The sequence below is a fragment of the Triplophysa dalaica genome, chromosome 5 (assembly GCF_015846415.1).
Source record: "Triplophysa dalaica isolate WHDGS20190420 chromosome 5, ASM1584641v1, whole genome shotgun sequence".
NCBI lineage: Eukaryota > Metazoa > Chordata > Actinopteri > Cypriniformes > Nemacheilidae > Triplophysa > Triplophysa dalaica.
The window spans coordinates 9053273-9069215 of record NC_079546.1 but is presented as its reverse complement, the minus strand read 5'-3'; the positions used below and the strand labels follow the sequence as shown (position 1 = coordinate 9069215).

Below are 15943 nucleotides of genomic sequence, written 5' to 3'. Positions count from 1 at the left end.
TCGGTCTCGTATTCAAGATGATTGAGGTTTGAGGAGACCGTGTTTGAGACCGAGTTTAAGCTCCGTCAAACTGTCAAAGTCTGGTTTAAGTCCGTTAACCTGCCGAGTCAGTCCCCCTCACCGGTTTTGGACTGTTTACTTTGTCTGTTCTGGTGAGCAAAGGGGGAGCAGATACGAGGAACTGACACGTAGGTCTTTGGCCCACCAAAACTTCCCACGGCGACAGCGTGCCGTAAACTATTCTGAACGTCAGTAAGCGTAGTCGTTGTTTATCCCAATTGTCATTACTTTAAATATTTTGGCTCTCGTTAGTCTCCCTACAAAAAGTAATGTACATACGTTTAAAGAGATCGTATAGTAGTTTATTATGGTTTTACAGTAGGAACACAACAGTAAGTTTAGTAACTACATTTTATGTTAGGAAATTTAACTTGTAACTTTTACAAAAGGCTCTCTTTGTGAATATATGCGGAGTTAACGTATAATAAAGTGAATAAGTGCTTTAGAAGTAGCCTATAGCTTTCCTGTAGCTCAGTGGTAAGAGCATTGCGTTAACAGCGTAAGGTTGTGGGTTCGATCCCGGGGGATTGCAAATACCTATGTAAAATGAATAGGATAAAGCAATGTTGCTTTGCGTCTGCCAAATGCGTAAATGTAAATATATTGTTTATAGTTTGTCCGTATTAACTAATGTTAACAAATGAAACTTATTTGCAACTGTTAGCTACTTTGGTTACTGTAGAAAAAGTTTGTAAGGGCTATGTCGGAACTCTCCTATTACTCCCCTCGTAGATCAGAGCGTATTGAAATGAAAATAAAAATGCACCGATTTTTTCGACCAGGACTGTGGTGGCCGAGGCTTGTGTATCTATTCCTACAGTCAGTAATTATGAAGGAAGGGCCACATGGCTTCTGTAGAGAGTGAACTTTTCCCTGACTCTAACTCGGAATAGTGTGTTGATGGAGAGATGCATACATTTGCTCAATGGTTGATGTCATTTTATTATGTGGTCTTAAGAATGTAATTGAACTGACATCTGATTGGATCAGCCTCTCTCGAATATCACTAAGGGGTGAGCAAAAAGTGAGCATGCTGGGTCTTGTAAACATTATTGCTGTGATTATCACAGACGTTTCAGGTGATTCAAATGCTAATGGATACAAACATAAAGACAATGTGAAGTGAATATTCACCTTGCAGGGGTCAGGTTTTGTGCCATCGAATGTTTGGCCTCTGTTTTGTAGTGTTTGTTTAGTGTTTTACTAATGTTGTCAGCTTTGTTCGTGTATTGTGGCGCAAGCGCAAACTAACAGGTTTTGTGACCTCAGTCAGATCAGATCCCTCTGGCTCCTGGCAGTACTTGGTTATGGTTGTATTTGTCTTGCCGATTGATTGTTTGTATCAGGCTCTGCCGATGCATCTACAATTAGTACTGTCATCACCCCTATTGACATTTCTGATAGTTTGGTGATTTAGTCAGTGGCTGGAATGATGAACTGTTTTTGTAAGTCAATTCCCCACGATGATGTGTAAATGATCCAGTGTTTTTGATAAACGCTCACAATGATTTTTATCCCTGCAGGTCTTGTCTGGTTGCGCTATCATTGTTAGGGGCCAACCACGAGGAGGCCCCCCTCCAGAACGCCAGATCAATCTGAGCAACATCCGTACCGGAGCTCTTGCCCGCCGTGCTGCACAGGCCCAGCCAGAAAGCAAGGACACACAAGATGAGGTGAATATCTCACCAGAAAGAGCTCGTCTGGCCCTCACTTTGTATAATGAATCTCTGTGTTAACTGTCCACATTTAAACCATTGTCATTAACTCGTTTCATAAGGTTTAAATGCACTTTTAATAAAAAGTGGATGCATAAAAGTTATTACCAACAAACAAAACTTGTATAAATGTATTCACGTATAAATTGTAAATCATATACATAACTGAAAAGGAATCGCTGCATCTGTCATTTACAGAGTAAATGGCTTAGCTGATTGCAATGGAAGTGATTTTCGTTTTGCATCGGTTTATCCAAGCTTACTTGACATTTGGTGAAGACATTAGTCGTTCCTACTTGAAGACCCAGGGTCTTGAAATTTTAATAAATGTCACCCTTTCAGGTTTCATACAGAATGTGTTCGCGCAGTGTTTCATCCTTTCAGATTTCAAACATATAGTGTTTGAGCAGTGTTTATTATATTTTTTTATAAATTCCATCATGTGCATTAAGATTTGCATATGCACATTTTGAAACGCATAACGCGCATTAGCTACGTTTATACATCAGGCCTTATAGGTTTAAGGGGCAAGTGCGTAGGAAACATTTTCGGCCAAGTACTGCTTGTCTCATAATGGAAATGCATCCGTACAGTGTCGCTAGAAAATGATCATCTTAAAACACGAATTTCCAGAAAAATGTTTTCGTCTTGAGGACCTCATTTTGTCGCTGTGTTGTGCATGTTCTAGTAACCCAATTTTCTCAGTAAGCTATTCTGCAGCTTACAAAGTCATGAAAACAATTTCCTTAATTGTTAAATACATAATTAAAGTTTTAAACTTCAAATGCTCCGCCAAACTAAATACATTTTTTGTAGTTTTGTTCCAAAGTAAAGAAGCAGTTTTAAGTGGTTAATTCGCTGTCCTCTGGCATTGAATGGCTGTAAATAGCTTTGTGTTTTTGTTTGTTGTGCAGCCGTGGGCCTTCCAAGCGCGAGAATTCTTGCGTAAGAAGGTTATCGGCAAAGAAGTGTGTTTCACCGTCGACCGACCTAAAGGCGTTTTGACAAGAGAATACGGCATGATGTATCTGGGAAAAGGTAAGCAATATCTCTATAGAGTTATGAATCTCGGTGCAAAGTTTCTTAGGTAAAATAATGGTGACCCCACTGCATTCTGGGGCACTGAGCTTTTGGTATATTTAAAAATAAAATGTTCTAGTGTACACTTAATTTAATGTGGATGTATATTGGTTGTTTAACGTGTGGAAGTGTTGTTTTAGTGACATGTCCCTTTTGGATTTGATTTCTCCAAAGACACATCAGGCGAAAATATCGCAGAGTCCCTGGTGGCAGAGGGCCTCGCCACAGTGCGCAGAGAGGGCATGAGAGGAAACAAGTAAGAAACTTGCTGCACGCACAGAGGAACGCTTTGTTTTGTTTGGTGTCGATACAGATCATGCACCCATTGTCACATCCTAAACAATAGTTAGTTTTTCTTTTCTCTAAGATGACTATGATGTCACTTTGGTTGCATTGTTGCAAAAAGTGTAATTTGTCATGGTTTGTGCTTTCAAATGCTCGTTTTGATCTCTTCCCCCCTCTTCTGGTCACATCTGCTCATTACAGGCAATCTCACTGTCCTTCCCCCTCATTCGGTCCTCCCGATAGTGTAATATTGTCCTAAGCTTCTGGGACTTAATGACCCGTGTGTGGGCTCTGTGAAATGGCCCTGAACAATTGCCAACGGAATCTGTTTGCTTTAGGCTCATTTTCCCCACAGGAGATGGCGCTTTTGGCCCCGCTGGTTCCTCTGCCGCCCTGAACAGCCTTCTCATTAGACAGACCTGCTGTGGCCCATCACAGCCCACTGGATCGGCTATCATCATCTCCAAAGGAGCCGTGTTTAAACCTGAGCTGCGCTCTCAGCCCACCAGCTCTCAATTAGGCACAGGGGTGTGCGGCCGGACGCCTGACACGCTCGTACTCTCTTTTGAAAAGAATGAGGAGAAATAAAACTTTACAGGACAAAGATGACTCGAGATTTGAAGGCCCTTATTTCCTGTATTTAAAATTTATGAAGGCTTCGGATAATTGGAGCTTTGGGCTTGGCACGTAACAGGCAGAGGAGGCCTTTCTGTTGACATTTGCACTGTCAGTCTACTGCACGAGTGAGGTTTAAATTGAGACTGGGTGTTATTCAGTGTATTCAACTCTGATCACTTCTATATAGGATGATGGTTTAGATCTTTATATATTTTTGGGGTGTTCTCTACATCTCTACACAAATATCCAGTGTAAATCTGATATTCCAACAAAAACTTTTTTCAATATGAATCAGAAGATTGTGTGTTTTCATCTTTCATCAGTGACGCATGAATATGATGGTAACGATTAGATTAATATAGATTGAGCTGTCTGTTGAAATAAACGTAATTCATTAATCAATTTCATAATAGAATTTTTTGACCAAGTCGAGAGTTGTAAGGAAGAGCTGTCGCACCATTAAAATGATCGCTGTTCAAACAGAGCCTTTAATCTTTCAATACCCCCATCCTAAAGCCCCTTTTTGTGTTTTTATTTCCTCTAAGTTTCTTGAGCACTGAGCTTTTTCAAAATCTGACAAGTGTTTGCTGCGGTCAGCCCATTTAATTCCCTTTAAAGATAATGAAGGCTTTTAGCGCAACAGAGAAATTAATTGAAACCTTTGTTGGCTTTTGATAATGAATCGACTCATTTAAAGAGCTTAGCTGGGCATCAGAAAGCCTCAGCTCCACATCTGTTGCTCGACAGAGAGAACTGAAGTCATCATCTTAAATCTAGTTTTTTTTTTCCCTTATTTCTCTGAATTCTTGTGCTTTGGTTTGTAACTTGATATTTACCAGACTTGATGTACTTTTGTGTGTTTCAGTCCTGATCTTGCAAGACTGAGTGATTTGGAGGACCAAGCAAGGGCCTCCAAAAAAGGTCTGTGGTCTGAGGGTGGAGGTTCACAAACCATTCGAGATCTGAAGTATACCATCGAGAACCCTCGCAACTATGTGGACTCTCTTCACCAGAAACCAGTCAACGGTGCGATGAGCTTTTTCTTTAAGGCTCACATTTTTCTTAAAATGAAAAAAAGTGTGATACACGTGATATTTTCTCTTCAGTGGCACTTGCAAGTAGAAGCATTATAACTGTAGTCTTAATTGTCAATTTTTTTAAATTTAGATTTTTATATCATCTGAAAGCTGAAGAAATTGTTAGAAACTATGTGGCCGAACAACAACTGTTTACAAAGTTGGAATCTGAGGGTGTAAAAAAGCAAAATATTGAGAAAGTCGCCTTTGAAATTGTTAATCTTAGGCACTGTAGCAGGCCATCCACTCTCAAAAATATTTTTTTTATACATTTACGGTAGGGAATGTATAAAATATCTTCATTCTTTACTTAAAATCCTAATGATATTTGGCAAAAAGAAAAATCAGAATTTTTTACCCCTACAATGTATATTTGGGATTACTAAAAATGTTCCCATGCTACTTAAGACTGGTTTTGTTGTCCAGGGTCACTTATCACATATGCTACTGGTTTTGGCCAATTAACAAACCCCTAAACATGCTAGTCAATCACTAGAAAACCTAGAACATGCTACTACCACATAGCATCACCGTGGTAACCGCCACAACAGTATATTTTCAGTGGCATTTTCACATGCATGCGCCAATCAAATCACCTTCGAAAGATGTAGTCCCCCTTAACATAAAATGGAATTGTATATTTAGGCGCGCATACTGTCACACACTTAAGTCAATGACATGGCACTCATTAGTTCTTGGCAAATTCCCATAATGCTCCCAGACCTAGTGTCTCACTTCTCCTTCTCCAGAAGCCCCTCCCCTCTTTACTCTCCACAATTGTTAATTTCTTCAAAATAACCTGAAAACTAACAGTCATGAGATCAACCTCTATTATAGAGCACCAGCTCATAACAAATGATGGTGAGTCACGAAATGCTACAGAACTGTATCCCAGCACCACTAATACGCTGATTGTATGCTAATCAAAAGTCTAAGTTGTGACTGTATTTAAAACAACACACTTAGCCACATGACCTGTAGTAGCTGGTGATGAATCACCCACGTCGGATAAATGATTTCAAAGCTCTCGCTGTGGAGTAAAGGAGAGTGTGCCGTGCGTTTCATACAGGATTGAGACCTCCAGTTTTAGTTTGTAGAGGATTGCGTTTGCAGCGCAACAATCATGGGTTTGGTTCCTAGAGAAACAAAAATATATAGCTTGAATGCACTGTATGTCAAATGCACAAACGTAAAACGTCATGAGAGGTTTATTTACATACCTACTGATAAATGAGGAAATACACAAGCGTGTATGTGTGACTTGTCTATTTGAGAAACAAATTTTCACTTTCTCTTTTTCTCGTCAACACGGCAGCCATTATTGAACATGTGCGAGATGGCTGCACGGTCCGAGCACTTCTGCTGCCTGACTACTATCTAGTGACAGTCATGCTATCCGGAGTCAAGGTGAGCATTATGATTTATTACTCTCGGAAAAACAACAAATTTCCAATCCTTACATGTAATATAATAGGCTTTTTATATTTTCGCGCTGTCCTTCTGATCTCCATATTTCATTTCAATAAATCATTATTAGTGGTCATCCTTTTTTTGCCACTGGGTTTTTAAAATATCTGAAAAGTGTTTGCCAACTTTGAACACGCAGTGTTTAATCATTTAAAAAGTACAGTGTTTTTTTCATTTCCAACAAAACTGTGAATTTGGACATGCAAGGTTTTGGAAGGACAGCAACAATTTGCTTTGTTCTTTGTGTATTATTTTATATATATATTGTTTATTGTGTATAGTCTCTCCTGATTTGTTATGAGTTCAGTAGGTCTTGGAACTATTAATTAAAAATTAATCTGATAAGTAACTTCTCAGGTAAAAATGTTCATGATAAATCTGTCTCCAGTGTCCTTCATTTAAACGAGAACCAGATGGGAACGAGTCCCCTGAGCCCTTTGCCGCAGAAGCAAAGTTTTTCACAGAGTCCCGACTGCTACAGAGAGATGTGCAGATTATTCTGGAGTCCTGCCCCAACCAGATCATCCTGGGCACCATCCTTCACCCGGTATGTTGTCATTCAAGCCCATATCGTTCTGATCGGTCTCATAGTAATGTCACTTGCTGTAAAAATGTGTTTCTACTGTATGCATATAAGACTAGGGAGTCTAAATCTGGTTCCAAAATTTTAAAATATTTGTAACATCCAACGGTTTAGACCAGACATCCTCAACTGGCAGACCACGGGCCGGATCCGGACCTTTACTTCGTTTCATCCGGACGTCGAGACATACCCTAATTAACCATTTAAAACACTATTTTGGTTGGTTAAATTGAGCCAAGTGTCTACACAACAGAGAATCGCATTACATGTGCTGTGAGGAACATTTATGTAATTGGTCTTTTCCCGCTATATCCTCTAATATCTCTATCTAGCGCCTATTCACCAAAAGTGCTTAATTTTAACCCATTCTGCTCCCATATGTATACGCAAATAAGGTGGGCGTACCTGTCAGTGCAATTGCTTTGGAACCTAATGTTCCAAATATGGTGAGAGGTGTTACATTTTGGTCACGCGCTTGCAGTTTTCGACCAATCACTACGCGCTGGTTAATTGGCCAATTATAGCACACCTCGCTTTAGAGCGATGAGCTTTGTTAAAAAGCTGCGGGTTTCAGAGAGGCGGGGCAAAGAGGAGATGCAACCCATATGTGGCAAATAAAGCGTTTTTGAACATCTAATCGTATACGTTGCATTAGCTCTAAAACAAACGAAAATATTTGTTTAAGCCGTGTCATATGACCGCTTTAATGTTTGATATATGTCTCCAACCTTTCAACCAGATTTGTGATATTTTATGAACCATAATGTTTTTATCTACGTTTAGCATTAGCATTATTGATCAACATGTAAACATTTGTGACCCTGTGAAAACCCAGACTAAATTTTCATAATCTAATTAATTATTATATAACGAGCATCAAATATTAATTTCACTACCATTTCAATCTTTAAATGGCATTATTCAGTCAATATAAAGATATTGTTGGTATATTTTCACAGAATATACTGTAGGATGATTTTGTGTTGAAGACCATTGCCGGGTTTTCACAAGCAGGGTCACATTTTGTAATCTACAACTTTCTAATTGGGAAATTATTTAAAGATAGAAGTAGTTCTGATATGAATGGCTTGGAAAGGCTAATTTAGTAAATTCATTTGTTTTCTGTTTATGATAAGAGCATTTTAGTAGTTACATTTGTTGTCAGTAGTTTATTTTATTTTCTATTAATACGGCATTCCCTGAGCCAACAATACATACATGCATACATACTGTGGATTTCAAAATATAAAATAAATAGCCTGATAAAAGATCATATCTTTTATATATACACTATATGTCCAGGTGGGCTAAATTGATCAAATATTTATTTATTTTCAAACTCCGTTTGGAAGAAAATATAAAGACCGGACCCCTTGGTACTTACTTGAATACCCCTGGTTAAGACCCTTTTGGAAATCTAGTATTCATTTCAACAGTTTGATCTTTTATTTAATGAATAGTTGATTTATTGAATTGACGCACAACAAATGTCAGGTACAGTATACACTGAAATTCACAAATTTTGTGGCGTAGTTTTACATATTATCAATATAATCTCAGCTCAGTGAACCCCTTGAACGTCGGTCCTACACCCCTTAAACTTATTTTTTTGCTGTAGTCCCCTCATTTCTCTTTCTAAGCAAGGTCAACGTACCTTGATGAATGTATGTCCCCCGGAGAGTGCAGATGGGGCCTCGTTTTGAAGTCTGGAAATGTGTATGCGTTTGTGGGAGGAATGAACTGTCTGCACTGACGGTTTGTTTCTGGTCTGGGCTGTCGGGTAAAACACTCTGTGCTCATTTCCGTTATTTACGATGCGTATGGGAACGGTCCTGAGCTGAAGCTGACAGGACGCAGCCAGACTACAAATAGACCCCTGAGATAACCTGACTCCTGTAGATACACTCATGCTGATGCTATCACTGGATACCACCATATCATTTAACATTTTGTCGGTTTGTTGGGAAGGATGAGTCACAGTGGACGTCTACTTGTCTAGTCGATTATTGCGATCGGCACTTTTTTTCACATAGTGTCCTTATAACATGTTTTACTTGGTAGATAACATGATAAAAACAATTTTTACATTATGAATATCCTTCTCTCACATCTGTACAGCATCTCATGGTGTCACTCTATTTATGTGTGTATGTCAATTACAGAACGGAAACATCACAGAGCTGCTTTTGAAGGAGGGCTTTGCGCGTTGTGTGGACTGGTCCATCGCCGTGTACTCCCAGGGAGCCGAGAAACTCAGAGCGGCTGAACGGTCAGTACATCACATTTGGATGCCTGTCATCCCCAGCTTCCTCTTTCCTAATGGCCTCTGTGTATTTCAAAACACGCTTTCTATCTGAGCTGCTTTATCAGACCCAACAGCTTATTAAATTCCTCCGTCTGCTCGAACTCTGTATCAGCAGAATAGTTTGTCGATTGTGGCTACTTATCATCATGCTGCCATTGAAGTACACCTTCCCTGATACCCACCTGCTAACTTAGCCAAGCTTGAGGCCCTGTCACAATGTATTATGATGGGAGTTTATGAGGTTGTGTGTTTAATCCAATTAAGTCCACGTGCGCCTTTTGAGTCCGTATTTTTATGGAGTATTTTAGTGGATATGTTCTATTGAAATACTTTCTTACTTACTGTTAAACCCTGCAGGTCAGCGAAAGAGCGTAAAGTGAGAATCTGGAAGAACTATGTTGCTCCAACAGCTAATTTGGACCAGAAGGAAAGACAGTTTGTCGCCAAGGTGAGTTTTTGGTCTTTATGTAGAGTTTCTGTTCAGAGTTGAAGGAAATCACAGACGAAAAGGTCCCTTTTAAGAAGGTCGCTGAAACCTGTTGATCTTAGATCAGACTTCAGGACCGCCGGCTTAGGTTTGTCTCACTCAGAACTGACAATAAAACAATGCACAGACGTAAGAATTCGGTCGACGCTTTCACGCCAGCCAAGGATGACATTTCACTAGAGTCCCAACATAAGAAATGACCTTCACTTCATCTTCTCGGACTCCTTTATCCCACCTGGTTCTGAAGAATACTTGAGCACGGCAGTCTTTTTAAAGTGCTGACTGCGGTTGACGCGCTCGTCTCCCTGACGCCTTGTTCTGTATTGTGTCTGTCAGCGAGGCAGGGCTTTCGGGTCTCAGGTGTTTCATTTCGTTTTGCATACTCTGTAAATTTAGCCTTGGACCGTCTCAGCGGTTCTGTTCGTCTGCTGCCTTCAAAGCTCCCTTGGTAACTTACGGCTGAAGCTTGGCTTTTGCATCCTTGGCCCGAAATGCAGGAGGAAAGGTTTAGTTTGTTGAATAAATTGTCACATTATACTGAATTAGTAATCCTGGTGAAAAGTAAACTAAAAATGATTGTATAATATAAAAAAGGAATAGGTTGGTCACGACTTTCTCTTTTTAACATAAACCAAGGGCGCAAGTAGTCAATTCATCGACTTCTCAAGCAAAATATAAACACAACGTCTGTCATTTCTGGTGATGCATTATGTTACCATATATCATGTTTGTTTACATTAAAATGAATAACGTAAACATTTTAGCCCATGTGTGTCCGACTCCCACACTCGCTCATAATGCAAATTGACCAATCGTGTGTAAGGACCAGAAATACCTGTTAGCAATTAATGAATATATCTTATTTATATTGAACATTTATTTACATTCTAATTTCATTGTCTAAATATTCTTTAAAAATCGAATGACGTTCTTTAAAAGGGTGTGCTTACGTCATTTTAAAATCAATTATGTAATCTGTGCCATAAAGTATTATGATGACAAAGAGGCAAAAGTTTAAGATTGTAGCTTAAGGTTTTCATACATTTTCATTTAAATGTCTAATATGAATTATTATTTAGACATTTTTTTTTTTTTTTAACGGTACATTTGATACATTTATTAGATTACTATAATATTCTTGGGTTCCAAGAACAGTTTTTCCGGTATCTTTTGTATGACATTTAAAATGATGTGCTGCATTGCTTAGAAGTGGCTGTACTGCAGCTGATGTTAGCAGATTGTTATCTCCGGTTTAATGTCACAAGTATTGTTCGTCCTTTTTGAAACTAATGGCGCACAGTCTTTATTGATAAGGTGACCCTCCCTGCACATTTTTAAGTCAGCCGAGTGTGTTTTTGTGCATAAAGTTTCTTCGTTCCCCTTAATATAAGGTTGTTTCTCCGAACTTCACGACCTTTAAAATATTCATGCCGGCCTTTGGTTATATAACGGTGTCTCACTGCAATCTGCTTACTGAATTAGTTTAAAAATCCGCCGACACAAAAGTATGTTTTCCCTGAGTCAGAAAAAAACAGAAGTGAGGAATAAAACATTTATATGAGCTTTAGCTTGCCTCAGATCTCTGTGAGCCCGAAGTGAAAGAAGATATACTTTGAAATTTTGCGTCTGTGTGTGTTTAAGTGTGTGCACCGGCGAGTCAACAGAAAAAGCGACTGACAAAGGCAGAATGGCGGGTATTTGTAAGCCGTTTCTGAGGCCTGCCACACAGATCTGGCTGTTTTAATTTGTTTGATGCATTTGCTGTCTTTTCAGATGTATGCATGAAGACTTTGTCGTGAATTATCTCCGATAGCAACATAAGTTATCTGAATTCTGTCGTCTTTTCTTTCTTTTTCTAAATGCGCCAGCCAAATAATTGAGAGAATAACAGCGATTATATATTTTTTGACTTTCAGCTACAACGACATTTGCACACGTGTAAGTGCAAAGTAGTAATTTAAAGTCAATTAGACAGTACATCTGAATTATTAGTGGTATTGCAATGTAATTACAATGTTGTTACATTGGTTTTTGTACATGTCTATGGTAATTGCATCACCTTCCCCCACATTTTAATAATATTAGTAGCACAACATTATTAGTCATTGACGGCATGGAATACCATGTTACATGCAGCAATATACCATATGTATGTGTATATATATATGTATATATTTGTAATCACTCAATACCAAGACTGCATTTGATTACCATAACATAACCATCTTAAATTCATAGCATACATGGTGTACTCAAAAGTAAGATGTTAGAATCATAAATATTTAAATAGAAATATTAACAAAATTTATAATTTTTTGGTGCTAGTGTGCTTGTGTTGCCCGTTCCAATCCTGGCCTGTAGGTGGCAGTGATTCCCTGCAGCATTAAGTGGGCTGCAGTGCCAGAGTGAGTCATGGATCTGGGGTGTAGATCCCTCCGGGCAGCTTGTGGTGAAGAGCCCTGGATGTGTGACTGCTAATGAAACAGTAAAATGTGCCTCATTCCTCCCGTTTCGGAGAAAATAAGCTGTATGTTTATTTGGAGATCTTTTTGATTTGGGACCGAGTGCATTTATGAACGGACGCGCAAAGAGCGGTTGGTTCCGCTGTAGCTCTGCCGACCAATAAAGCAGGTGTTTTTGTAAATGATCGGTTTAATTTCCACCCCGATGGTTCGTTTAAAAGCAGGTCTGTCAATCTGTGCCATAATTCCTCCCCATAACACTGTATCTTCATCATCTCGCCCCTCAGAAGATGGTTATTTTGTCTTCGTTTGCTTAGATCTGATAACGTACGTTTTTGAAGCGTTTCTCTGCATGTTCAGGTCTAATTATATCTGATCCATTACCCAAACCTGCACAAACGCCTGTCATGTTCCACATCACTGACACTTCATTAAATAAGCTTGAGTTGATGGGTATGATATTCATAGACATTATTTTGAACATCAGGGAGGCCAGTAAGTAACCAATTATGAGACTTTTGCATGGGAAGGTAGTGTTCATGTTCACAAAATATCGAAAAACTTTTTCTTTCTCCTTACTGTGCTTGTTTACATGCAATATTTTGACCCGTTTATGATTTTGTTGTCTAATAGTTCTGTTGGTTAACAAATGCACTGACACATTTCTAAGTCTTAGAGAGATGGTGGTCTAGTGGGTTAAACCACTGAACTGGTAAATCAAAGGTTGCTGGTTCGATCCCAGCAGCCACCACCAGTGTGTCCTTGAGCAAGACACTTTACTCCATGTTGCTCCAGGGGGATTGTCCCTGTAATAAGTGCACTGTAAGTCGCTTTGGATAAAAGCGTCTGCCAAATGACTAAATTAAATTAAAATTAAATAAAAAAATTAAGTCATATGTTAAGAACATGTTTTTTCTTTGTCTTCGGTGTTTTGCAAGTTGCCCATGCATGTATTAGACACGTAAAATTGCGAAAAGTAAAGTGTCGGAACAAAAGATGCATTCTATCTAAAAGCGATTGTCACCCAGACCTGCGTGTAACGCCTCATGTAGTTTGTGATATGATTTGACTAAGACCTCCCAAATGTATACGCAAGTAAGGTGGGCGTACCTGTCAATACAATTGGTTGGAACCAGATGTTCCAAATATGGTAAGAGGCGTTACATTTCCATCACACGCTTGCAGTATTCGACCAATCACTAAGCACTGGTTAATTGGCCAATCATAGCACACCTCGCTTTTCAGAGCGTTGAGCTTGGCTAAAAGTGCGTTTCATAGGCGGTGCAAAGAGGAGATACAAACATGCAGGATATGTAGAAAATACCTTGTAGCTTAAATCGTGTAGACGCATTGCATTACATCTAAAACAAACAACAGTTTTGGTTTTAGCCCAGTCATATGACCCCTTTAAGCTTTTTTCTGTTTCTCCACCTTTAAACATAAAGTTGGGCTCCCTCTTCATATCTCAGCTCCTTTGTGTCGCCTGTGGTTTGTTTTCATAGTCTAATGTGAGTGAAATGGTGAGGTAATGGCAGTAGCATGAGAGAATCGGTGAGAGGAGGGATGTTCGTTTGCGAGCAGTGAGTGGGAGAAGTGTTTTGTTTGCAGCGCTCTCTCTTTGTACCGTAGAAGGCTTGAAGCAGGGTACAGTAACGTTTCTCTGGCAACGAGCGAGTCTCTTCCGTAGTCCAAGTGGAGTGGTGACTTGGTCATAGATGACTCTCGCTTGCTAGCACCTACTTGCTCACAGTCTTTATATCATTCCTCAAAATGAATGAAAAACGTGAAAATCGCAAATTGGACCTGACAATAGGTTGTCTGTACAGCCTAGTGACTGTTTGATTTTGAGGAATTCATGTAGGGTTAGACTAGTTAGGTAGCTAGACTAGGATAGTTTACCTGAAAATGAAATCTGTCATAATTTGATCGCCATCATGTCAATTACCAACCTGTATTACTTTCATTATTCTGGAAAACGCACAAAAAATATATTCTTTACAAGGTTGGAAACCAATCAATATTGGTCCACATGGACTTCCATTGTATGGAACAAAATTCTCACATATCTTCTTTTGTGTTCCATAGATGATGCAGATTTTGAATGACATGTGGGTGAATTAATATTGATGACTGAATTTATTTTTAGGTGACCTGTCACTTTGGTGATGTATGATTAGACTTGTTGGTGATACAAATGCAGCCCTTTATTAAAATCCCTCTTCAGTCTATTGTTTAAGCAACTAAAACCTTTTATGCAAAAAACCTTAAAAAATTAGAATTTAAAGATTATTCTTAATAGCTGGAACATTGCTCACAACAGGCACCCTATCATCCTCAGTGAAAAGTTGTTGCGGACGAATTAAGATGAAAAATAATGCAAAAAACTGGTTGACCTCACTAACAAACTTGCTCAACAATTGAATTTCCTATCGTCATGATTTCCATCTGAAAAAACTTTATCGATGACATTAAACGAGTGGCAACAAATAATACAATGACGTTACTTTGAAGTATTTCTCAGTTAGGAAACGTGAAATTAAAAGCAGCATGTGGCAGTCTAAGTGGTTTATTATTACATCAATGCACCCGTACTTTTTAGCATTCCTCTAACAGCACGTCCTTTGCTCTACTATTGATTTTTCTTTTTCTCTTCTTCCATACAGGTGATGCAGGTCGTGAATGCAGATGCCATCGTGGTGAAGCTGAACTCCGGGGAGTACAAGACCATCCACCTGTCCAGCATTAGGCCCCCGAGACTCGAAGCCGAGGTACGAGTTAATGCACGTCCGTCCTTGGATACCCCGTCGCTAAGGCCATTACGGAATCCGCTGGGTGCCGCCTGTCACATACTCGGTTTTCAAAGTGCTGATGTGAAGGTTTTTCTCTCTCATCTCAGTCTCTTAAGAGGCTGATCTCCTGCCTTCATGCATCTTTCACTCTGTTCTCAAAGCGCTACCTTGGCTAAACACCAGGGGGGGCCGGAGCGTCAGAACCCTGTTGGCTTTTGACACGCCAGTGCTGCACTGCAGCCAAAAGCCCTATAGATTTACTCCCATAATGAGCACAAGCTCTCGCCGAGTCTCTCTTCCTCATCTGTTAATGTCATACACATCTACCCGAGCCAGTGCAATTCCTGCTACATGTTAGCAAATTAATACGAAAGCATCCATTTCTGGGGTTGCATATGCGCACATGCATTTTTGCAGTCTGTTTTGATTCACTCTAATATGAGCTAACAAGCTTTTGGTGGCTTGTGTGGACTAAGCGTGTCTGAGAGTGGTTGAATGCATTTTATAATGAAGGCAGTTAAAACCAGTGTGGGAACATCTTACTGCTATTAGTCACTTCGTTCTGACCTCTTGTAATAAGACACGATGAATCGGCACAACGCAGAGCGAGCTTATGTTGGCATAGATTGAACAAAGTACATATTGTTTATTAAGAAGGACATGAAATCAGTGCTCCCCCTTTTGCACACACATTTCTGCAGCAGAATACAGCTAATGTTCTCATTCTTTTAGCTTTTGATGGTTCAGGTGTCCAAATATGTTTGATTTATAATTAAGATAAGATCAGAGAGATGTTATTTGTCATGCCAATGTAAACAGAGTACTGGAATGCGGAGCTGTTTTTCTGTAGCTATGGATACGGTCTGCTGTGAGTTTTTGGATCAGGAAGCGTTTCCAGCCTGCCAGCTATGATAGATTTAATCAGATCAGAGCTGATTACAAAACAATAAAGATTACGGATGTATTTCCATCTTGTACTTCATACTAGAGTATGAAGCGAACCAGAATTCTTTTAA

General features: G+C 39.4%; 1 protein-coding gene across 1 annotated transcript in view; it reads left to right on the top strand.

The window, feature by feature from the left end:
* snd1 (staphylococcal nuclease and tudor domain containing 1) overlaps positions 1 to 15943 on the top strand; it is a 136457-nt gene that overhangs the window by 938 nt on the left and 119576 nt on the right. Inside the window, exons 2-10 of the mRNA XM_056747557.1 lie at positions 1584 to 1733; positions 2690 to 2813; positions 3030 to 3111; positions 4624 to 4784; positions 6150 to 6241; positions 6690 to 6848; positions 9047 to 9153; positions 9547 to 9637; positions 14802 to 14906. Of these exons, the coding sequence (XP_056603535.1) occupies positions 1584 to 1733; positions 2690 to 2813; positions 3030 to 3111; positions 4624 to 4784; positions 6150 to 6241; positions 6690 to 6848; positions 9047 to 9153; positions 9547 to 9637; positions 14802 to 14906 (1071 nt within the window). The remainder of the gene's footprint in view (positions 1 to 1583; positions 1734 to 2689; positions 2814 to 3029; positions 3112 to 4623; positions 4785 to 6149; positions 6242 to 6689; positions 6849 to 9046; positions 9154 to 9546; positions 9638 to 14801; positions 14907 to 15943) is intronic.